Genomic DNA, 25,186 nt, shown 5'->3' with positions numbered 1-25,186 from the left:
CAAGAAACAATGGTTGGAAATGATGAAAGAGAGAAGCAACCTGAAATTAAGAGAAACTTCCTAACAGCGAAGACAATTAACCGGTGGAAAAGCTTGCCTTCAGAAATTGTGGGCGCTCCAAAATTGGAGATTTTTGAAAAGAGACTAGACAGTCACCTCCATGGTCCCTTCCATCTCTATTCTATTCTATTCTATTCTATTCTATTCTGTTCTGTTCTGTTCTGTTCTAAATTACAAAAAGAGTTTTCTGCCAAAACTCTACATTAAAAGAGAAAATTTTCCAAACATTTTAAAATGCATATTTAGCAATATATAGATATTTATGGTATCTTGAATTCTATTATTCTAAAAATACAATTACCTATGTCTAAAGCAAATGCTATTTATAAAATATCTTCCATTGATGCTTCAATAGTAAGACTTTATACAAGACAAGGGGGAGACACTGGCTATGTCAATATTGCATTTTCTGGTATTGCAGAAAAGAGAGTTGAGAGACAATGACTTTCCTTGAGACCATTAGCAACCTTTTCAGATTACAGGCGACCTTTCATAATCTTGCAAGGTAGCAAGAATAACCATCTTTCTATGAAAGATTCAGATAATATATTTGGAATTCTCTTAAATTTATCCATACAACAATAGAGTGGCCAGAGAGAAAATAAATGATTCAAAATTATCCAGAAAGCTTCAAGTTCAAAGGGTACTTAGACTTGGATTGGGAAATCCAGGTTCAGCACTACATTAACTGTATACTGTCTTACATTTTTGTCATCAACTATGAGAATTTATACAAGACTCTGGTAAAACATTTGGGAGTGTTTTGCATTCTGAGTATCCAAGTAGTCATTTAGAGGTGTGTCAGAGTTCTGTCTGTCTGTCTGTCTGCCAATCTAATCTAATCTAATCTAATCTAATCTATCTAATCTATCTAATCTATCTATCTATCTATCTATCTATCTATCTATCTATCTATCTATCTATCTATCTATCTTATTCGCCACCCATCTCAGAGCTCAGTCAACTCTTTATTTATTTTTTTATTCATCAGTTTGTATGCTGCCTCAATTACCAAGTAACTATTTCCAAACCATGAATTTCTAATAAAGATTATATTAGAACTGGAACTTCCTGAATTTTGCTATACATTCTCAGAAAAAGTCCTTTCCTAGAATTATATAATGTCAACATAAAATGTAAGAATGATTTTAATTTCCCACTCTTCAGAACTAGAAAAAGAAATACTTCACAGAAGATATAACATCAAATAGATTCAATAATTATTACTTAAATTAATAGGATCAGACAATGGAGTTGATGGGGGGGGTATGTCTCTTTTTGCCCATTTCCACTGCTTCAGTCTGTTATCTGCCCTTACATATTTGTTAGACTTATATGACATTTTCCCTCTAGGAGTTTAACCTGGAATAAATAGCATTTCTTCCTTCATTTGTTCACATAATAAACTTATAAGATTGGTTGAACCAAAACTGGGCCAAAGTCATCTAGAGTATTTGAAAGAAGAAACCAGATTTAAGTCTCCCCTATTTTAACCCTACATCTTAACCATTAAACACACCAATAATAATAATGATGATGATGTTGGAAGGGACCTTGGAGGTCATCGAGTGCAACCCCCTGCTCAAGCAGGAAACCCTACACCATTTCGGACAGATGGCTGTCCAGTCTCTTCTTAAAAACTTCCAGTGTTGGAGCATTCACCGCTTCTGGAGGCAGGTTGTTCCACTCGTTAATTGTTCTAACTGTCAGGAAGTTTCTCCTTAGTTCTAGGTTGCTTCTCTCCTTGATTAGTTTCCATCCGTTGCTTCTTGTCCTGCCTTCAGGCGCTTTGGAGAATAGCTTGACTCCCTCTTCTTTGTGGCAGCCCCTGAGATATTGGAACACTGCTATCATGTCCCCCCTCGCCCTTCTCTTTGTTAAACTAGACATACCCAATTCCATCAACCGTTCCTTATATGTTTTAGCCTCCAGTCCCCTAATCATCTTTGTTGCTCTTCTCTGTACTCTTTCTAGAGTCTCAGCATCTTTTTTACATTGTGGTGACCAAAACTGGATGCAGTATTCCAAGTGTGGCCTTACCAAGGCATTGTAAAATGGTATTAATACTTCACGTGATCTCGATTCTATCCCTCTGTTAATGCACCCCAGCACTGAGTTGGCTTTTTTGGCCGCTGCTGGCTCATATTTAAGTGATTGTCCACTAGGACTCCGAGATCCCTCTCACAGTTACTACTATTGAGCCAGGTACCCCCTATATTATACCTGTACATTTGGTTTTTCTTGCCTAAATGTAGAACCTTACTTTTTTCACTATTGAATTTCATTTTGTTAGATAGCGCCCAGTGTTCAAGTCTGTCCAGGTCCTCCTGTATCTTAAGCCTGTCTTCTGGAGTGTTGGCTATTCCTGCCAACTTGGTGTCATTTTGAAAATTTGATGAGTTCCCCATCTATTTGCATGTGATGGTTTGTCTGCTAGTGCCCCTCCCCACCGTGCATTTCATTAAAGTAGAGGAATTCTTGAATCAAAAACATACACAAGCCAGCCACAAAACGTACCTATAGTACACCCTTAAAACAAGATTGCATCAGAATTCAATCTAATGCCCTGCGTACATTCTTGAATTATCACAATTTCAATTGGGACAGGCTTGTCTTACTCGTTTATGTACAATGGGATTTATAGTTATAGATTTTGCTCCACCTAGTAAAAAACTGTACATTTCCTTGTTAGATAAAAAAACTGCTCAAGGAAAATAAACCCATATAATCATTCAACATGCATAAGAGGAAAAACATTTCCCTCTTGTCTTATGTGCAAATTCTTCACACATAACACCTCCAGCACTTCTTTTGGGGCAGCATTTTCTCACAATATCTAATTGTGATTGGCTTCCTCTAGCTTTATTCACACACGTGCATGTGCACAAAACGTATTAATTTTATACGATGGACTAAAATATATTTTAAAATAACAGGAAGCAACAGGATATATAGTCTATTTGTTGTAACTATCATCTGAAGCGGTGTGTTAATAGTGCAGAATTTATTTTGCTATGAATTATTTGTTCTTGTTTCTAGTCAATGCTTCAATCCATATTCAGGAAAACAACTCTTGACAAAGAATACACCACAGTGCCATATGAGTGTTTTCAGATCTCACAGGTAATAACAATGCAAACATCTGGCAAATAACTCTTCTCTTTTTACAATTTGCAATCTAAATCCTATTTCACAGGAAAATTGTTGTGCCCAGTTATATTTTAAAACAGCCGCTAAGTAGCTCTACTTAATGATGAAATTCTGCTTCAATAGCGGCTGCCAGGTGTTTATCATGGGCCACAGAGATTCAGCCACATCCTTTCCCTTCCCATCAGCTCTGCTCAGGATTTCTGCCTTCTCCCTACCATTAGCAGAAGGAAGGCAAGAATATTAAAGAAGATTATTGAAATAAATGTGGGTCCACTGTCTCCCCTTCTCAAGCTGGAAAGCAGTGATCGTGAACAGATTCTTTGGATGTGGAAGTCTTGCCCTCCTCTTTCCAAGGCATCATTCTAACAATGTGCTGATTCTTCACTGCTGTTATCATCAAGTATCTGATTATTTGGGCTTTGAGAGGAAGCAGCTAGAGTACTCTGGATCATATCAACCACCCTCCGAGACGGGATAGGTTGAGAGACAGTAACTGGCCCAAAGACTCCTAACCAGCTTTTATGGGAGGCCTAAGATTCAGGGTTTTTAAAATAAAATTATTATTATTTCTATGCAGTACATTTGCCACCCTGCCAGGCTAATTCTTTCACTGGTTCCCATCTCTGAGATAGTATTTTGAAATTGTTTTTCTGTAAGTGTCAGCAGTCATAAAGCATAAAGTATTAAACTTTAAAGTGATGTTTAGATTGTTTTAATGCTCCAGTTTGTTTCATGAGCCTAAGCACCCAAGATCAGCAGGGAATTATGTGCTTCCTCTTCAGAATATGCAACCTTGTCATTATATTCAGGACTAAAAATGAAGATTATTCCAATTCTAAGTATAAACTAAACCTAAGCGACCAATTTTGGTAACACCAGCATCTATATTTTACTAAATAATCTCTAAATTATACTGACCAACACATGAGAGAGTACAGAATATTTTTTATGGTAATTTTATAATTATTTTACCAATATTATAAAGTCAGGCAAAAGAGCTAATTGAACTAGTGCTCACAACAAATGAAAGCCATTGTTAATATTTCTTATGTAGAGCATATCTTTACAGAGATACTCAATTGATACTTAATGGAAAAGGATATTATAAGATTTTATACCCACACTCTACATCCTAGGTGCTTGCAATGTCACAATAAAACATAGTTGTCATGGTTCCAACAGATGAAACTCTTCAAAGAACTTCGAGGCATTGTTTACCTTAAAGAATCTTTATTCGAGTAGCATAGCATCGGCAGGTACATAAGCAAAGCCAAAATCTGAATTCCCCTCCCCTGAGCACATAGTATCAAAGCACAATTCCCTCCTCTAGTTAACAATCATAAATCACATTCTCCAATTAGTTTGAAATGCAGGCTTTCCCTCCAGTTCTTCAACCCCCATTTCTTATCTTCTCTTATTTCAAAAAACCTTGGTTCTCACACTATTTACAATATTGTTATGTCTAACTAAACTCCCATGCACATTCCTCCTCCCCCCCCAGTATCATCTATTTCTAACTCTAATTCTAAGAGTAAAACAAAGTAAAGGAAAATGGCTGCATCTCCATATGTTGTCAAAGCAAGCACATTCGATGTTAGCAGCGTTGACAATAGTACTGTGTTAAGTACTAGGCAAATTGTCCTTCACAATAAAATACAGTACTATAAGGGCCTGGAAAAAGTGAACAATTAACTGCAAGTTTTGTCTTAATTAACCTTCAGGATACATCTTATTTATTAAAACCAGAATTCTTTCTTTACCTTTTTCCTGGATATCCTATGCAACTATTTCCATACTTCAGGCTTAAGCTTTTTAAACCTTTCACAATCTCTTCCAAAGCAAGAAATTTTTAAAAGCCATTTGCTATATAGAATAAAAGTTTGCAAAAATTAAATAACATTATTGAGGTTTTAACTGTGCAAGCACACCATATTGTGAAGAAAATGTTGTGAATTAACATCCTTAGTAGAACCTACACACTCTATTTTTAAAAACAAAAACAAAAGCAGATTTGCTCCAATTGAATCTTCTCTAAACATAAGACAAATAATTTTTTGAACATCTGAGAAGATGAACCACCAATTATAAACGTATGTTTAGGTACACAGAAATAGCAAAATGTTTGTTCATCGGTAATTTAATTACCTTTATAGAGACAAATAATGCATTAATGCCAAGATTCTCTGCACTCTTAATTTTTAGCTATAGCAGGCTTAGAAAAGAGTTAGTATTTCAAACTGTAATGTGATAGCACCTGTCAGCTCTGAAATTCTTTTATACAGATGGGCCCCATAGGCTTGAATATTTTTCAATTACCAGTATATTTTACAATCACATGAAAGTAAAGGGACATTTAGGAGCTAGAAACTTGATCAATGTTAGCAATGGGAAGTTATTAGAAGTTTATAAATTCACTCATGAAAAATAAAATGAATAGAAGTCTTGAGAATTTGTATCTCTAATGTGAATTAGGGAGAAAAAAAAGAGATGGTCTCAGACAGCATAAATAATGCTTTATTTGGAGAGAAGAAGAACATGCAGTATGCATTTCCAAAGACTCAATAAGATAAAGTGCAGATATTGGTTACATCTGCTTTCCAGACAAGAGAACAGAAGTATTTTCCTTCGCTTTTTTTTTTAACTACGCTAGCAGTCATAAATCCTGACTGCGCTTCCATTTATGGGATGTCTGTCTCAATCTAAAGGGGGAGAAAACTCCTGTTTGTATTATTCAACAAAATATAGAGTATAATCCCCAAACACAGAGAAGTTATCTTAAAAAAAGGAAAATGGCAGCTATATACTTGGAACATCTTACACCCTGCAAGGATAGCTTTAATACTATCAAACAACAACAACATCTGCCTATCCTTGGGAAGGGCTTGAGAGCGATAAAAATGCCAAATCCAGTCTGAACACAGGGTTGACTGTGCCATCAGCCACAATAATAATGCTTCACACTTGCTCTTCTACTGCCAGAGAACTCTATAGTTGCAGAGACAAGCGACAAGAGCTTTGTATATTTTGCTGTCAATAAAACAGAGATAGTTTCTTTGGCATACTGCATTCTTGTTACAAAAATTGTGACGTGCAGCCTGGCTGCAGGACTACTTTTCCCTACCTGCGACTTCCAGGGTTAGCTCTTTCCCTAACTGTTCTCTTCTAGTTCTTGTGAGCAATTCACACCGCTATCTAAATGTCCCCTTGTTTTTTTCTTCCAGGGATCCAAAGACTTCCTCAATGTCTATCGAGATTCTCAGGCATCCAGGTCACGTTTGTGTCCCACAAGGTGCTTTTTTTCCAAGAGGCAACTGGAACTGTCTTGTTTTTTTTTCTTGGAAGACGTTTTGCTTCTCATCCAAGACGCTTCTTCAGCTTCTTCGCTTCCCCATCTTCCAAGTCAGAGCTGAAGACGCTTCTTGCAGGAGAAGCGAAAACGTCTTCATAAAAAAAAAAAGAAAGTCCAGTTGCCTCTTGAAAAAAAAAGCACCTTTGGAACAAAGACTTCCTGCTCTCCTTCAAGGAACCTGGGCACCGATGTCTCTTCTTCTACGAGGGGGAACTTGCCCCACTGACTAGCTGGTTTTAACAGAGATGGAGGAACTGGTGTCCATAACCTGGGGTGAGTCTGGATGTAGGGTTGCCAGGTCTGCTTCCAAAAAATAACGGACAAGCCGGGGGGGGGGGGGGTTAAGTAGTAAAAAAAGTAGACTGTACAGCTTTAGATTACGTACCATTTCATCATAAAGCTTTTGAATAAAAAAAAATGTCCACTATTTTGTGGAAAAAAAAATAGTGAACATAATGTGAAAAAAGCGGACTGTCCACTCAAAGAGTGGACACCTGGCAACCCTATAAAGGATGTCATCTCTCCCCACAGAAAACTCTCCCTTCCCGACTCAGTCTGGAAAGTCCTCAAGGTTTCTTTTCCCACACTGGGACGGTCCGGCTCTTTGGACTATCAGTCATAATGCCCCAAACATCCATTTTCATAAGAGGGAACTTGAAGGAATTCTAGCGCAAAACGTTCGGAGGGCGCCAAGCTCTTTCCGCTCGGCTCATGAGGTCCCCCCCACCCCTCCGGCTCCCGCCTCTCCCCCCCCCGCCCCTCCGGGGCCCCGCGCCTTGCTTTGCCCAGCCGCGACTTCTGCTTCTTCGCCACCCACCTGGCTGCTGCTTTCGGCGGGCAGGTTCCTCAGCAGAATCTTGCGCCTGTTGCTCAACTCCTGCCTCGTGCCCTGCAGCCTGCGGGCGATCTCCTCCGTGGACAGAGCGGGGGGCTCCTCGCCCGCTCCCCTGGCGGGCTCCCCCGGCGGAGCCCAGAGCGAGTCGGGGCTGGACCCGGCGGATGCCGCCATCTTGCCGGCCCAGAGGCGAAACACGCTCTCCCTCCGCCAGGGGAAGCCGGTGGGCGGGAGGGGAGCCAGGGCGGGCTGGGTCGGAGCGGGAGGGGCGAGGAGAGCTCAGCAGCCGGCGGTGGTCAGCTTGCGGCCGCCTGGGACACAAAGGAAAACGCGAGGCGGGCGGGCGGGCTCGCGCGCCCTCGCTGCCCGGGCTCTGAAGTTCCTGGCCGCGCTCGTGCTCGTCTCTTGGCCGGGAGGATGCCTGCAGGGCGAAGGATCCCGTGCGTCGCGGTTTTGGCTCAGGGTCGCCTACGAAAGGAACGAAGCGCCTTCCGCGCCCCTCTAGCCAGCTCTTGAATTATCCAGAAAGAATAGAAAGGGTTGCGTCCGCCGTCAGAGCAATAGCTTGACACCTTTCGCTCCTTAAAGAGTTGTGGGTCAGGGCAATGTGACAATCGAGATGGGCACGATAAGGGAAAACGTTGCCCTCGGAATGGCGTGGGGCGCCACGAGGGAGGCTAGGTGCCTTGAAGTGAAAGTGGATGAATGTTTCACCACAACTAGGATATTATATAGGATATTATATAGGATATTATATAGGATATTATATAGGATATTATGGGGCGCCACGAGGGAGGCTAGGTGCCTTGAAGTGAAAGTGGATTAATGTTTCACCACAACTAGGATATTATATAGGATATAGGATATTATATAGGATATTTCACCACAACTAGGATATTATATAGGATATTAAGTCGTGTTTTTTTCCCCCCAATGCACTGCGAGACTGGAGAAAGCATTTGGAGTTTTAAACACTTCAGAAGGGGAAAGCGTTTAAAAACAGGGAACAACTGTTTTTAAAACTTCGTCACAGTTAAAACAAACGTTGACCTTCCCTCGCTTTTTTGTTATTTAATTTGTGGGAGGGAAAAAAATAATTAAGGTTTCTGAAGAATGGGAACAGATTTCCAGACATACACGTTTAGCAAACTCCGCAAAAGCTTGGGGATAAATGCGTTCCTCCAGTCTCTCGGTAAAGTAATGTAGCGTTTTATATTAACTCTGTAGAGATCCCTCTGCATGCATTGTTAGGTTTTACTGTAGCAACAAACGCACGTTAGAACCTCTGGGTAATATCAGGTGACAGGCGGAATTAAAACTGACCTTGAACACCACCCTCATATTCATCATAACTAAGGAAATCCTCTTGTATTTCAACAGCTGTTCTAGAAGAGGATGGAAATGAAATAAACAGCTGGCAAACAATCATTTTCACAGGTGGCCCAAGAGGCTTTGCCACTTGCCTCTAGCCAGGAGATCAACTACAGGTAGTCCTCAACTTACAACAGTTCATTTAGTGACTGTTCGAAGTTACAACGGCCCTGAAAAAAGTGACTTATGACCATTTTTCACATTTACAATTGTTGCAGCATCCCATGGTGATCAAAATTGGCAACTGGCATGTATTTAAGATGGTTGCAATGCCTCGGCTCATGTCATCACCTTTTGAGACCTTCTGACAAGCAAAATCAATAGGGAAGCCAGATTCACTTAATGACTATGTTACTAACTTAACAACTGCAGTGATTCACTTAATGACAGTGGCAAGAAAGGTCATAAAATGGGGAAACATTCAATTTTTTGCTTAGCAATGGAAATTTTGGCCACGATTGTAGTAAGTTGAAGGCTACCTATACAAATATTAATTTAAGTTTGAAGCAGCTGAAATATAAGAAGATTGGCTAAATTAGCCTGCTAGCATGTTTGAAATCATGGGCAGCAGGTCTGCCATGATTTAGCTCAAGAGTTCTTCAAAGTGTTCAATATTGACCCACGAAGGGTCAAAGTAACAATCTATTCTTGTTATTTGTAGTACAAGTAGTCCTTGACTTACAACAGTTCATTTAGTGACCATTCGAAGTTACAACAACACTGAAAAAAGTGACATATGACCATTTTCACCATTACGACCATTGCAGCATCTCCATGGTCACATGAACCAAATTCAGACATTTGGCAACTGACTCACATTTGTGATGGTTGCAGTGTCCCGGTATCATATGATCCCCTTTTGCGACCTTCTGACAAGCAAAGTCAGTGGGGAAACCAGATTCACTTAACAACCGATGTTACTAATTTAAGAACTGCAGTTATTCACTTAACAAATGTGGCGGGAAAAGTCATAAAATGAGGCAAAACTCACTTAACAAATTTCTCACTTAAATTTTGTTGAGGACTACCTGTACTATTAATTAAAGTAACATTGATTAAATTATTTTCATATAATAAATGTTTGGAGGGTGATAAAGAATCAAAACTTCATGAAGGGCTTGATAGCTGAAGAATTTGGGGACTCCTGGTTTACTTAGCACTTCTGTATGATTTCCATTGAAGCAGATTTTGCCATGCACAACAGAGAAAACAGAAGAAAATTCTATCCATGAACTACCAAGTTTTTTCCCCACACATCTAATGTGCTTTCTCACCATCCTCAAGATAGGAAAAAAAATACATTGGTTTGAAAATGTGTTGGTCATGATGGGGGAAATGCAGAGGAAATAGCATATTCAGTAGTGGTTAAGGAACAGGAAGAGTGAAGGATTCCTGTTCCCCCATGTTTTTCCTCTTTCCAACCAACAATATGGAGTGGTTTGGGCTGAGAAAGCCATAGAACTTCCTTGGCTGAGGAAATCTAATACCTTAACCACTGTGCCACATACAGCGACATTAAGTTGGGCTTCAACACACAGGAATGTAAAATTAATGATTTATTCATATCAATAAGAACTTAGATAGGCCAATCATAAGGATTAGCATGACGGAAAAATAGGACCAACATGAACTAGTAACCATTACAGGTGACCAAAACATTCTGTATAGGAATGTCTGATCCACAGAACTGCTTGTGTTGGGTAGTCCATACCCAATCCAAACTAATGTATCTATTTCAAATGCTTTGATTCATTGGAAACATACTGGTAGAGATTGAAATGATCATTTACATTCATCCGTCCATCCATCCATCCATCCATGCATCCATCCATCCATCCATCCAATTAATATAGCACAGGTGTCAAACTCGATCACGTCATGTGACATATCGTGACATTTTTTGCCTTTGCAGAACCGGGGTGGATGTGGTCGTGCGTGATGCATCCAGCCGGTGGGCTGCCAGTTTAACACCCCTGTTCTATAGCCACACAGGTCAATCAACTGATTTTGGGGTAGAAGCAATATGAGGAGGTGGTAAGAATAGAAAAAAGCCATGTCTGAAGGGTTTTTCGGATGACATCAACTTTGTCTTATTGTCGCCATAGAACAACACAAATTCTGATGGATTTTGTTACAGCTAAAACCTCAAATATTCAGAATGCTCCAGGTTTTGTTTCTGCCAAGGTCCGATCCAAAATGGTTCATCATAACTTCCATTATTTTCTGCTTTGAAACAGAATGTATATTCCATGTAATGCATATCCCTCATTTGTATTTTCTTTTTATAAGAATTAATATAAAATCCTTTGGACTCAAATAATTTCTGCTTGAACAGTAGATGGAGGCTGTGGCCAGGAATGCCTCCATAAAATTGCATCTTATGTGCCAGTTGTGGCTATTCATATAACAAATAGTTTACTATAATTTCTACTATATTAGACTGCAGCTGAGGTCTATTCAGAAACTTTTGGTGGTTCAGCATTTAGCAATCCAAATAGTTGTGGAAGAAACTAGATTGACTCATGTTATATCATTTCAATGGCAGTTACCGTATATACTCGAGTATAAGTCGACCCGAATATAAGCCGAGGGACCTATTTTTCCTCAAAGAACTGGGAAAAAATGGTGACTCGCGTATAAGCCGAGGGGGCATTTTTCAGCACACACATTTTTCCGACCGGGCGGGCGGGCGAGAGAGGCGGGCAGAAAAAAAGGGGGGGGGGGAAATCCACACACGCTCGCGCAGGGAAAGGGGGAAACGGGTGGGCCGGCCGGCTCCCCTCTCCTCTTTGTGTGTGTGTGTGTGTTTGTCTCTCTCTCTCTCTCTCTCAATTCTCCCCCACCCCAAAAGCGGGGAGGGGGCGACCTTGCAAAAGGGAGGGGGCTTCTCCCGGTTGCGGAGAAGGCTGGAGGTGCGCCTTTCTCGGCCAGCCCGGGTAAATTCGGCCATATTCTTCAATACGGGCCGGCCCCAGCAGTTCCGGCTGGTTGCCGGCAGTTGGCTGTTCCTCCCTGGCCGCCTCAGCCTCCCTAGCCCTGTCGGTGAGCGCCCGGCAGGGCGCAGCATCGCCAGGCCTCCCCCCTTCGTGCGAGGCATCTGGCGTTCCCCCTCGCGCTTGGCTGCGGCGGCAGGAACACGCTGGGCAGCGGTGGCGGTGGCGGCAATGAGCTCGGCGGCGGTGGCGGGAACGAGCCGGGCGGCGGCAGCGATGGCGGCAATGAGCTCGGCGGCGGCGGGAACGAGCCAGGCGGCGGCNGGGGAGCGAGCGGCGAGCCGCTGTGAACGCCGCCGCCGCCAGGCAAGCAGGCGGAGCGCAGCGCCGGGGAGGGGGAGCGAGCGGCGAGCCGGCGTGGCTTGCCTGGCGGTGGCGGCGGCAACAGCAGCGGCTGCTTCGAGGCGCTGACTCGAGTATAAGCCGAGGGGGGCATTTTTCAGCCCCAAAAATGGGCTGAAAAACTCGGCTTATACTCGAGTATATACGGTACATTGACTGACAGCTTCAGGATGTAATTCTTATTACTGGCTAGGATCTCCATGACTTCCTCTGAACCCAATGTGCCCAACCAGTGTGATCTAGCAGGGAAGACTTTCAGAGTGTCTAAGTTGAGAACACCAACTACAGTGACCCCACACTCAAACTTTTCCAGTGTAATCCTGCTTATAGAATAGCTACTTCCAGATATTTGGACTTCCAGTTCCCAATTATATTTGCAGAGAGCCTAGAGAACATAGCTCTTCAGACAGGTATTTTGGGATGTTTGCCTCAACCATGATGTATCAGGGCCTTGTTGTGTATATTATTTGTCCATTTCAGTTGTTAACAATTACTGACAACTATTCATTAACATCTTTGTAATTGTTTATATTTTACTTTTACAGTATTGTTATTTCTAAGCTGCTTGAAGCTTTTGAAATGGAACAGCATATAAGCTAAACTAAAATACACATATACATACACTTTTTCTTTAACTGTATAAAATCACCTTTGCCAATTGCTGGCTTAGGTTGCTTGTAGATCGTTTGTTACAAGAAGCATGGTTTGCTATTCTTGCTACATCATAAAGGGCTGATAGGAATCAAAAAGTGGCATTTAGGACAGATACTTTAAACCCTACCCCCACCAAATTAAAATGAGTTATTTTAAAATTTGATTAAAGTTGTTTTGGAGATTAGCCATTTTTATGAGTTTTGAAATTATAGCTGGGCCTGTAAAAGTATGGAGTCCTGTATTAAAACTATTTTTACTTTTTTATACCTTATCATTCTACTCAAGCAAACACTCAAGATCTATGTTGTAGCTTAGTCTGTGGCATGAATGCTACTATTTTACTTTAGGGTTATTGTACAGTAAATGCCTAGTATTGACCATAAAGCAATAAGGAAACCATGTAAATGAAAATGGTGTTTGGCTTTGGGTTAAAACTGATTGATGCAGTATATCTGCATCAAATAAATTCTCTCTTGTTATCTCACAAGAATTTTAGAATAACTCATCCTGGTCATCTAATACATCAAAAACTGAACTCAAATGATGTCTGCTCCTTCCAACTGTGGAAGATCGTCAATTAAAGGTGTTTTGCCAATGACAATTGAAAAGATCTGGCTCTACATCATAATAGAGAAATAGGAAATACTGTCCATTCCTGATCTTGGCAGGTCCAGCATCAGCATTCAATACTGTAGCTTAGTTGGGGTTGATAGCAGCAACTATTAACATTTCACATAAACTCCTAGAACTGTTGCAAGATTTGGGAATAGCATAAAATGAAAATGGTAGCTGGAACAATATAGTATCAGAGTTACTTTGGAAAATTCAAAAGTTTACTATTTCTGTCACTTTAAAAACCAGAAACGCATCAATATATGAGACTCTGTGAGGTAAATAGCCAGAAGAGACCTGGATTTTCATGGAGAGGTTTTAAGTACAGTATAATACAACCTCAGACAGGTTAAGACTTAAGGTTTACATATTTAAATATGACATGTTGGAGCTTCTAATACAGTTAAAAAATGGTGAAGTAAGTGCTTCCTCTATTTAAATAGCACTATTTCTCTTTAAGTAACCTTGAAAAATGTACTTATTTATGCACATTCTTGCTTTTGGAGGGAGTTGATTTGAAACAACTTTGAGTGCAATGACAATTAAATTTCTAAGATCCTGCATGAAAGTCCCACCAACCAAACCTCCTATTTCCTTAGATAATAAACTGAGATATGTGGGTGAATATTAGGAGAGCAACATAGATCTTTTTTTCCTTGGGACTGCTTCTTGCTAGGCATGCACATGGAAATGACAGCTCACAAAAAACCAACCTTGGATGGCCTCCATATCTTGGTTCTGGCCAATGCCTGAACAACTGCCTGTAGTTTTCCCCCCCAAAAAACCTGGTTTGCCCAAACTAGTCCAAAGAAACCCAGTTGGTTTTAAGGCAAGAGAGTCTCCCAATATCCAATCCAGGGCCTTTAACCACTACACAAAACTAGCTCTCAAGAAAGACCAAGGGGGGCAGACTATTAAGAGTTCTATCATTCTGGTCAGATGCCTTTAAAATCCAAGGGAAAACAGTAACACAATATGTTTAGAATGCTAAAACTTTATGACTATCTCATTTAACAGAATATGTTCCAGGTTATACTTCTAGGTAGGATATATTATTTTTTTAAAAAACATATTCAAGATCAGTAAATGTTATTAATGTAGCCGTTTTCATTTATCAATTTTCAAAATGACAATTACAAATTAAAATCTTTGAAATTTGTATTATCCAATTTCCATGTACTGTATGCAGATGCAGTTCATTTTCTATTGTAGTTACTTCCAGCAATTATTAAGCCTTGGGAATTTTAACAATTTCCCAGTATTTGATTAGTTTCTGCAGGAACTAAAATTGAACATTATCAATTTTTAAAAGTATTATAAAACAGCAACTGCAGTTATTATAAAAATGTGTTCTTGCTGTGTTTGAACTCTTAAGAGTGTTTTGTTTAATTCCAAGGACTAACAATCAAATGGCAAACATCACAATCACGTGGGAAGAGAAGCTTTCTAATCAATTCCATTAAGGCCATATCCTGTTCACACAAAGATTCCCACAGTGAGTACAGATTATGTCTCCTTCTATATCAGAAGACCTTGGAATTCACATGCAGCTCCCCACTGCTATTTTCAAAGTATCTGTGAGCTTAAATATTTAGAAATGAAGATGGCATCTGGAAGAGAATATCTAATGCTGAAGAATTTGTATAACTGCGTTGCAAGTTAATATAAAACATTTTTATGCCAAATTACATTTGGACCTGTTAAAAGTAATTCATAAATCCATACTTTACATAATTTTATTCCACTAGAAATTGTGATTTTATACATAGTATAAAGGGCATCATGATAGCACACACATACTTTACCATACTGTTAAAAACCATTTACATAACTATTAAGTACCCTATTATTAAAGCAATATTCAGATACCTTTTTAAAAACTACATATAGATGAATGTTTATCATATGCACAAGTGCAAATATGTGCCCATAATATTTTAGTCACTTTAAAACAAAACACGGCGACTTAAAACTAGCTTAAAATTATATGGTCCATGTGTCATCAAGTCAGATGTTATGAATCTCCAATGAAGAACGAAAACAGTGTTAAACTCCAGATAAATGGGAGAGACCTTTTATCATTATGTTTTGAAAATTTTTCCATTGTGTGAAATGGAAACAATTAGCATTTTCAGTTTGTCAGTCATGAATGGCACTGAATACTGTGTTACTATATTAAATGGAATTTTGCCCCCAAGTTGGAAAATAAGTAAGATGGCGAGTGAGAGAAGAATAGGATTCTTCAATGCTTTAGCCAGGAGGCTCAGACTTCGTATCACATTTCTACACAATTTTAGTCATATATATAAATTGTGGAGAAGGGTGATATATATAATATAAACACAACAAGCCATGTTTATAGTGTACAAATGACCATGGAAACGAACCCTTAATTATGTAAACAAATCAGCACACAATTTCTTCATTTTCCCTTTATAGCATGGTGCAGAAGGGGGTTGAATATCAAGTCTCTTAAGAACCACAGCGTCACCAACACAAATAAAACTTTAGGCTGTATTCACGGAAAGTCTGTGATGCCTTTATTCCCTCCCTTTCCTTTCTCTCAGAGTTCATGAGTGTTTTGAGTTCAATAAATAGTACAAAAATAATCCTTTATTTTAAAATCTCCAGATGCATTGTCCTAGATCCTATACAATAAATTTGTAAGAGCAATGAACTTTTTTAAAAAAAGGAGCCCACACAAATGAAAACCTTGTGGCAATGGCTATTTTTAGATCCAGCACCTTCTTTCTCTCTGGCTGCAATTTCTGTTCTTCCCTTTAAGGAAAGCAAAATCTTCTTCGCCTTCAACTGCGCTAACTCTTTTCTTGGCTCAGATTAACCGAGTTCAAAACACTCAGCTTAAACCTTTGTGTAAACCTTTCTTCTTTCTTGTGCTTGGAGATCGAACATTCCTACTATTCCATTTGACTGAGTGTTATGGCAGGTTCATTCATCACCTTAACTTCTCCACTCCAGGGCAGCTTTATGTTTTAGAAAGAGAACATTTGCGTCTGAAATGCGTCCTGTGATAGTCACCAAAACCATGCCTGTCACGAAAGATGAACATGAGTTGGGCTCCTGCTGCCTGTGTCATTAGTTGCAATTCTCCCCCGAGTTCAAAGTCGTTAGCATTCTGCATCTACCGTGTGTACCGTCACTGCAGCCTGTAAGTGGTGACTGTGGTGGGGAGCGGGATGGTGCAACCTGTAGTGGTGGAACTTGTGACTCAAAAGGGCAGCAGTCTGAGGTGGGGTCTCCAGGTCTAAATCTTCGTCATGATTTCCCACATCTACACCAGCTGATAATGGGTCATTGTTGCAGGGAGGGTTTTCGCTGTCTTCCTGAGGACTCATAGTACTGTAGCCTGAAAAATAAAGGCACATGAAATCCAAGATGGATTGACTTTGAACAACAATGTTCATAATACTTAGAAGTGATCATTCACATTTATAATTTAACACACTGCAGGAAGGAAAAATCAAAGCCACACAATGTCGACTGTTGCAGGAGTCTTAGATTATTTAAAGAGTTTGATTTCCTTTCTTTCATATTTTTTCTTTGAGTTTCTGATTTTGTACAAAACAAATATCTCAGAACAACATGGAAAGAATGCTGTTACATACAGTATCTATTATTTAATTCTTCTGCCTGAGATAATTTGACTAATATAATTCATTAAATTTTCAAAAGTCAGCTGGGTGACCTTGGGCCAGTCACTCTCTCTCTGACCAATCTACCTCACAGGGTTGTTGTTCTGGTGAAAATAGGAGGAAAAAGGAGTATTAGGCTTGTCTGCTGCCTTGAGTTGCTTCAAGTGATAAAGGCAGAATAAAAATTATTATTATTATTATTATTATTATTATTATTATTATTATTATTATTAACAACTCTTATGCATAAATAAATTCCTGTTTATTTATCTGTCAGGTATACTCAAACTGTCAGGGATTTTTTTTATTTGTTTTTTTTTTGTTTTTTTGGACAACTAAAGAGTATGAGAGTGTATTTATTTCCTCTACCAATGTAGATTTTTCAATGGTTTTAATCAGATTTTTTTTAGTTTTAAATTAATGAATTTACAAGTGCAATAACCAACACATTATAGCATTTATCATACCACTAAAATATATTTTTCCCACTATTAAAATAATTTTTTTGACATATGTAATTGCCAAGTCTTAAAAGGCGGGAGGAATTTTAAATTCAACACAGTCCTGGTAAACATATTTTTAAACAATGCAACTTAAGGATGTTTAAGCAATGCAACGATAATAAAAGTATATACAATACGTTTCAGTTGTAAAAGCTATCCATAGTCAATTTGGAGTAAATAAAGCCTAGCGCTTAGCTGCTTAGTGAAATTCACATTTAAGAGAAAGACACACAAAACTGGCTTGCCCACGATTATTATTACAGTTTGGACTTTTTCTTTCTTTCATGTACCAAGTTTTAATCCATCTTCAAATTGGGAGCTCAATTGGTGACTGGTCACTCTCAGCCTGACCCTTATTGTCGTAAGAAAAAACAGAAGCGACAGCTTCTGAATCAAAGATAGGTTTAAAACTAAGAAATAAGCAAACAAAACATATCCTACTTCAGGTGCATGATGAAAGATAAGCTATTGTATAGGACAATTCCTTTGAAAATTCTTTCACAGTAAACAGTACATGCCATCAGGCTTAGAAGTTCACGTGCTGAGGAGACCAATAACAAAGTAGCACATGATTAATTGGGAAAGCCAGCAATGAACAAATAACTTTTTTCTGCATAGAAAAAAAATGCAAATTGCATCTTATCAACTCCCAGTAAGAAGAAGTGTTTTTTTTATTGTGATGAACTTTCCCAAATTAAATGGAATGGCCCTGATGTCTGTATAATGAACGGTGAGAATAGCTTTCGGAGACAGGAGGAGGAGCTGAACCTTAGACTAATCAATCAGTCTGATAAAAAAAAAAAGTGAGTCCAAAGGAGAAATAGGGATGGAGGAAGTGTCTCAGAAGGGCCCTCCCTGGTTGTCTGGAAAGTAAAGATAGGAAAAGGAGGGGAAGTGCTTTCAGAGCTATAAAATTCTTACTGTAGCCTTTCAGTAAAGGTAGTATTAATACTTATTGTTTTGGTTTCTTCTCTGGACTAACTTGAAGGATTGACAGCTTGTCAGAGCCATGGGGGAATTGAAGGAGAGGGAAAGTTGGCAGTAAGCATAAGTAATGTATGACTCCAGACCAAAAGCAAACAGTATCAATAATTAACAAAATACTGTAGGTGTATGGATCAAACTGTTCCAATTTTTTTTCTTCCTCATCCTTAACTTCCCTGTCTTGTCCTGTAAGTTTGTGCATAACCTACTCTTCTTAGAACGGAAAGTTCCAGAATGTTCTGCCTATGCCATTCTGTTTGCATTCAGTGGTAATTTATACATTATTATTCATTTATTAAATTTTTATGCCGCCCATATCATTATTGAGAGCAACTCTGGATGGCTAAATTAATCCTGAGAACTGGACCTGACTTCCAGAAAAGCTCCAAAATCCATGGGAATGGTCAAATTAGGGTATACCACAGAATAAACATATCCAGCATGTTGGTAGCATGGCCAAACAGAGAGGGAATGGTTTATTTCCTTTTGGCCTAGTGGTTGAAGCATCAAACTAGGCCGTGAATTCAAGTCCTGTTTTAGCCATGAAAGCCAGTTGGTTGATTTTGGGTCTGTCATGCTCTCTCTCAGCCCAACCATCTCTCACAAGGTTCTTATTGTGGGGAAAATAGGAGAAGAAAGATGTGTTGGATATGTTCACTGCCTTGAGTAATTTTTAAAAATAATAAAGATGGGATGTAGATAGATAGGTAGGTAGGTAGGTAGGTAGGTAGGTAGACAGACAGACAGACAGACAGACAGACAAATAGACAGATAGACGGATAGACGGATGGACGGATGGAGTGAGTCACCAAATATAGCTTGACAATTGGATACTACTGATACAGACCATATTTACATGATTACTTTTATTTTATTTATTTGTCATAGTTAAGAACTGCTCAATAGACATTACTGAGCTGGTACAGTAGTTTCCTAATATAGACATTTATTTCCTTTGTAAAGACATTATTATTAATCAGTAGGATTTTCCTCTTTTCCTATACTGCTCTGTAGTTTTAAACATAGTTGTACAGGATGGGGCTGCTGTAAATCAGACTGATTTGCAACAAGCAAAATCACCAGAAATAGAGAAAGCAGTGATCCTTATCAATTTAGCATCATATGAACAATCCAAATTTGGCTTCTTTTCTGAACTTTGCACTTAGCAATCTATGAAGAAGAAGCCACATTGGAGCATACTTTACTATATACTGATCTGAATCAATATCATGAACAGAGTTTCTCTTTGATAAGAGAAATTGTTCTGCATCTGCTGAACAATTTGTTCAATACTGTAATTGAGACAGTGATGTTATAACGGAGAAAACAACACCAAAATAAATAGCAATTTAAACTCCCCTAGGGGAACTTATTGGAGCTTCCTTTCATCTTAGCTGATGCTATAAAGCCTTAGTCTGCCTTAGTTATTGATAACATTGACTGGAAACAGCACCATTAAAATCTAGAATTCTAAAATGTATTTTAGCCAATTGTACCTCTGCTTTGTGAGGTTTTCAATCACCGCTGCAAAAAGTGCAAAAAATAAATGCCCCAAATGTGTAAAATTCAGAATATTCCCATCATACTGAACCGTGCCATAAAAATCTATGTGCTACTACGACTCTCCTGTTTGTAATCTTCGGTTAGCCCAAAAGGTGCATTATAGCACAGAAATCTTTGAATCAAATTACCCCAAATCTGCTAACTTAAATAATATGTACAAATAATACCTTGGGTCCATAACTCCTGTGTAACTAAACTTTCAAGGATTTTCACAATAGTTGTATTTGCAAGGTTGTAGGTGCTGCAGCATTGATGTAGTCGGTCATGATCACATAATCATGATCCTTGATGCGCCCTGCTAGCTTCCTACAAGCAAAGTCAATGGGGAAGCTGGCAGGAAGTCGGAAGATGCTTCCACTCCCATTGCTTTTTTTGCCCTCCCCTGGTCATTGTGTTTATCTATTTAGGTAAAGAATGATCTCTGAAAGGGTGACCCAACGGTTCATGGGTAGTTTGTGATTTTGTTTTTACCCTTCGAAAGAGAAAGGTGGTTTAGAAATGTGAAACATAAACAAGTAAATAAATAATTTTGTGTGCTTAGTAAAATTAAGAAAGAGTAAATAGATTTCCAAAGTAAAAAAATAAAATAAAAAATCACACTCTGACAAAATGTAATAAATGCCAATTTAGAAGTCTACAAATTCAATTGGATATGTGATAGCGTAGCATTCTCCAACCTTTTCTGCTTGGTGGACTGGTGGAGATGCCGGTGACAGTCGGGAGAGGAGATGGTTTTACCCTTGTGCATTCACCGCTTTTGCAAATGTGGCTTCACTCATTTGCACATGAGCATGCACACACTCGCCCACCACTTCTGCAGCCGAGTTCTGAACAGGCCACGGCCTGGCACTGGGTCGCGGACCGGGGCTTTGGGGATCCCAGTGATAGTGCAATTATGTGAATTGCATAAGTGCAGCAAATTTGTAAGTAGGGAAACATAGAGTCCTATATTAAATATATACAATTGCCAGCATGTTGGCTGGATAATTCTGGGGAATGAAGTCCATATATCTTAAAGTTGCCCAGTTTGAAAAACTGTAGTCTCTTGCATTGACATTAATAGTTATATTTACTTTTATGCAACAGAACTCTTTCCAGTTGTTGCCTCTAGATTTAATTCTGTTTTGGTTTCGCCCAAATGCTGACATTTTTTTTTTAAAAGCATGATAGGAAAACAAGTTGCATTAAACATAAAGTTAATTCAACAAAGCTTTTGAAACAATTTGACACCTATTATGTTATTAAATGCAAAATAATTGTGGTAAAGCAGGAAGAAGGACTGTAATTCTAGTAACAGCAGATAACGAACATTTTAACCTTTGTATAATGACTCAACTACAGCCTCCAATCTTCTGCAAATAAAAGGAAGTAAGCAAAAGAAAAATAATCACAATGCCAGCAGCCCCAAGAGGCATTCAAAGAGACATTCCAATGTTGGCACAATCTGAATCTCTGGCTATTGTTTAAAATCTCTGCTTCTCTATGTTACTTGGAAGGAAATACTGAGGAAAGGAAATTATGCAATGCATTAGGTTATTTCAGATAATAATGTTACAATCACGTGTAATGTACAGGAAAATTTGTCAAGGAAATATTATTGTCTAAGCTTCCGTGAAAAGTGTTTGTTGGAAACCAACCAACCAACCAAGGTTTGACCGCTTAGTTATTAGGAACCAACTGCCAGTATTTATGTGATTTAATTTTTTCATTTACAGGTAGTCGTCAACTTACAACAGTTCGTTTAGTGACCGAAGTTACAACAGTACTGAAAATTGTGACTTATGACCATTTTTCATACAACCTTGCAGCATCCCCATGGTCATTTGATCAAAATTCAGATGTTTGGCAACTGACTCATATTTATGACAGTTGTAGTGTCCCAGGGTCATGTGAACACCTGTTGCAACCTTCTGACAAGCAAAGTCAATGGGGAAGCCAGATTCACTTAACAATCGTGTTACTAAATTAATGACTTCAGTAATTCACTTAACAACTGTGGCAAGAAGGGTTGTACAACGAGGCAAAACTCACTTAATAAACGTCTTGCTTAGCAACAGAAATTTTGGGCTCAATTGTGTGTTGTAAGTCAAGGACTACCTGTACTCTTATGGCCTAAAGCATGATTGTTTTTATATACAGTATTTAATGTTGCCATAGAAGCATAGCATAGCATATACATGTTTGTTTGTTTTTATTTTTAACTAGCTGTACCCGGCCACGCGTTGCTGTGGCTCAGTCTGGTTAAATGGAAAAGAAAGAAAAGAGAAAGCGCACGTTTGTAATATGTTTAATTTCACAATGCTTTTATGTCCAACAGATGGCGCTGTTTTTTTAAAAAAAAGCATTTTTACCTGTCACAGGTGTGACATCTATATAATAGTAGGTATATAAAAACACGCGCGTATTCGAATGCAACGTTGTGTCAAAATTTCAAAGCAATCGGTGAAGAACTTTTGGAGATTTAAGATTTTGAACAAACGAACATTTACATTTTTATTTATATAGATGGTTCTATTGAACAAAATTCTGTATCTGATTAACACATGAAGGCTTTCAAGTCTGGCTAGGGTAGAGCTGCCATTTTTCTCTTTAAAATTATGAAACTTGTCACTGGGTACTTTAAAAAAATACTTTCTACATTCTGCCTTTCTAATGTCATTTTTATATTAACCAGAAATATCATAGAGTTGCAGTCCTATGAAAGATATAAGGGCTTGTATGTTTCAGTCAGGGGTCACTGCCACATACTGAGTGAACTTCTAGAAACATTCAAGGACTCCAGGAAATCAAATACAAACTCTTCCTTCTGTCCTGGCTGTGCATTTAGTGTATCATACTGTATTTATAGTGAAAGTGATATGAAGATACAGCTGACAGCCCTGGCAAAAAAAATATATGCCAATCTCACATTAATCCTCTTAGTGGACTCATCAACCTGATACAGGATGAAAGATTTAGCAACAACTGTCCAGTCTGACTGGTGATTGGTCAATTATGTGGTAAAAAAGTCATTCCCAGCCTGCATTGTAAGTTATTTTTTAATTTAGGGAGAAATGTCACAAAAGCCCAAATCCTATTTCCTTAATCATTTTATTTCTGTGTGAACCAAAGGAGAACTGTGTTTGCAGTAATTCTGTCTGTCACAAATCTTCTTATGAATCATAATGCATATCAGTAAGCCAAGAAGGCATTCAACCTTTTAAAATTTAACCCAGGCTTGTTTTAACCTAGCAACAAGAAATAAACTCTTGGTATCTATGGCTTAAAAGTAAACACCATTTGATTAAAATAAAAAGAAAAGAAACAGTGTTATTCTTTATCAAGTAGAGCAAAGTTAATGGTACAAATATTAAAATAAATTTCAAATGACCCTACTGGGAAAAGGGGGGATTTAATTTTTGTAAAACTTTACTTTTTGTAAGGGTGCATATTCATATATCAGTGTTGATATATCAGTGATTAAGATGCTAAGTGGAGGAATGAAACGAAAATAGCTTCAAAGTTGGCAAGGGCCTTGCCCTGGAATGGAAAGCTTCAAATTTGTTTTAAATGAAGAACAGCCCTGGGATTACTTTCTTAGAAAATATGTTATATTGTAAGCACAAGCAAGATGAGCGGCCTTTATGCTCTTACCATGATCACTTTCTGTTCCTGATCGTCCCCAGTAGCGGCGTCTACGTTCAGGACTGTGGGCATGTCGCTCAATAACTGCTGCTATAAACCGAGTGTTACTGACTACAATGAGCGGAACAAAGAAAAAGAGAGAGAGAAATAAAGGATAACTTCACATACTCATCAAGCAGATCACTTTGAAGACATTATAAAATAGCTTCTTATTACATTGTTGTCAAATTCCAAAACTGATCAAGCTTCTAAAACCAGTATGAAAGAACAGTAACTTTTTTGATTCCCAGACAGCATTGTAAATTACTTAGAATCAATTCGGTAACAAAATGCACCTAAGGTATTTAAGGTGTACTTTTAATATACCTTAAATACTTTATAAAGGTATCTTAAAATGCAATATTGTTTTGCAAAACTGCAAAAAAAAACCCTGCAAAATTGCAAATCTTAGCAGTAGTTAAAACACAGGAGCATCTATAGAATCATAACTGTGGGTTTGATCACTACATTTCCCTACAATTTTCAAAGTTATTTGAAAGTTATTTATTTGCAAGAGGTGGGTGGGTGGATCTTATTTAAGAATGAACATTATACAGTTCTTGAAAGTGAAGTGAAGAAATCTGCAACTCAAAAGGCTGCTAGATTTTATGAACTGTCATCTAAGAATTGTCTAAGTCTGGATGACACAAATATTGATGTATGGCATATTTGGTCTTCAAAAGAAAACAGAAAGATAGCAAGTGGTGGAGATAAATAATGGACCAAAGGATAAAGCCCTGCTCATAAATCACAGAGCTAAAATCTCTGTGAATTGGGTGTGAGCAAGTCAATATTTGTTTACAGTTACGTTCAGTCTGTGGAAAGGCAGCAATATACAGCCTTTCTTCAGAACTCCTGCCAGACTGACAGGGCCAAAACTGTAAAGCACTTTGCCCTCTTGAAATGATTACAGAGGTGAATAATGCTACACATCTATAGAAGGAAAGATTGCAGGGAGAAAAAAACCCCCACATGCAGCCTATCCCCGTGTTTTCCTGCCCAACTCCAACCAGAATGGGATTGCTAAATACTCACTGATTCCTCTGTCTTCATGACTGTCCTCATCCCTTTCATCTCTCTCATTCTCCAGGTTGGACATGCGGACTGACATTTCTACACACCATTACAAACAGAAAAATGCAACTATTAAGAGAGAGAAGTTGCATTAGCCTGTAAGAGTGCAATGTTTTGAAAATGGCCTTGGGTTACCCCTTTTTGAAGGACAAAGTAGCAGAGGCCTGGAAACCATATAGCAGTGGTGGCGAACTATGGCACGGGTGCCAGAGGCAGCACTCAGAGCCCTCTCTGTGGGCACGCGCACCGTCGCCCCAGTCCTAGGCCTTCAGCTGGGTTTTATAAAACCTTTTCGCTTTAGGCCTCCACCACTGTGTACAAAAAATAAGGTTCAATCAATCAGTCAATTTCAACTTCTCATGGGGAAAAAAAAGATCTTG

The 25,186-nt window shown here is 38.7% G+C and overlaps 2 protein-coding genes across 2 annotated transcripts in view; both read right to left on the bottom strand.

Annotated features, from left to right (window-relative positions):
* The window catches only part of RAVER2 (ribonucleoprotein, PTB binding 2), a gene marked incomplete at its 5' end in the record, with an annotated part of 47,370 nt that extends 41,027 nt beyond the window's left edge, over window positions 1–6,343 (bottom strand). The window contains one exon of the mRNA XM_029285595.1: window positions 6,332–6,343. Coding sequence (XP_029141428.1) covers window positions 6,332–6,343 — 12 coding nt within the window. The remainder of the gene's footprint in view (window positions 1–6,331) is intronic.
* An 8,699-nt stretch (window positions 6,344–15,042) lies between these two features.
* The window catches only part of CACHD1 (cache domain containing 1), an 87,656-nt gene continuing 77,512 nt past the window's right edge, over window positions 15,043–25,186 (bottom strand). Inside the window, exons 26-28 of the mRNA XM_015823565.2 lie at window positions 24,768–24,845; window positions 23,703–23,804; window positions 15,043–16,733 (exon numbers count right to left, since the gene is read on the bottom strand). Coding sequence (XP_015679051.2) covers window positions 16,495–16,733; window positions 23,703–23,804; window positions 24,768–24,845 — 419 coding nt within the window. The 3' untranslated portion in view covers window positions 15,043–16,494. The remainder of the gene's footprint in view (window positions 16,734–23,702; window positions 23,805–24,767; window positions 24,846–25,186) is intronic.

The sequence above is a fragment of the Protobothrops mucrosquamatus genome, unplaced genomic scaffold (genome assembly GCF_001527695.2).
Source record: "Protobothrops mucrosquamatus isolate PMUCROS unplaced genomic scaffold, P.Mucros_1.0 scaffold1915, whole genome shotgun sequence".
NCBI classification, from domain to species: domain Eukaryota; kingdom Metazoa; phylum Chordata; class Lepidosauria; order Squamata; family Viperidae; genus Protobothrops; species Protobothrops mucrosquamatus.
The sequence above is the reverse complement of the archived record's forward strand: the minus strand, read 5'-3'. Positions and strand labels throughout refer to the sequence as shown.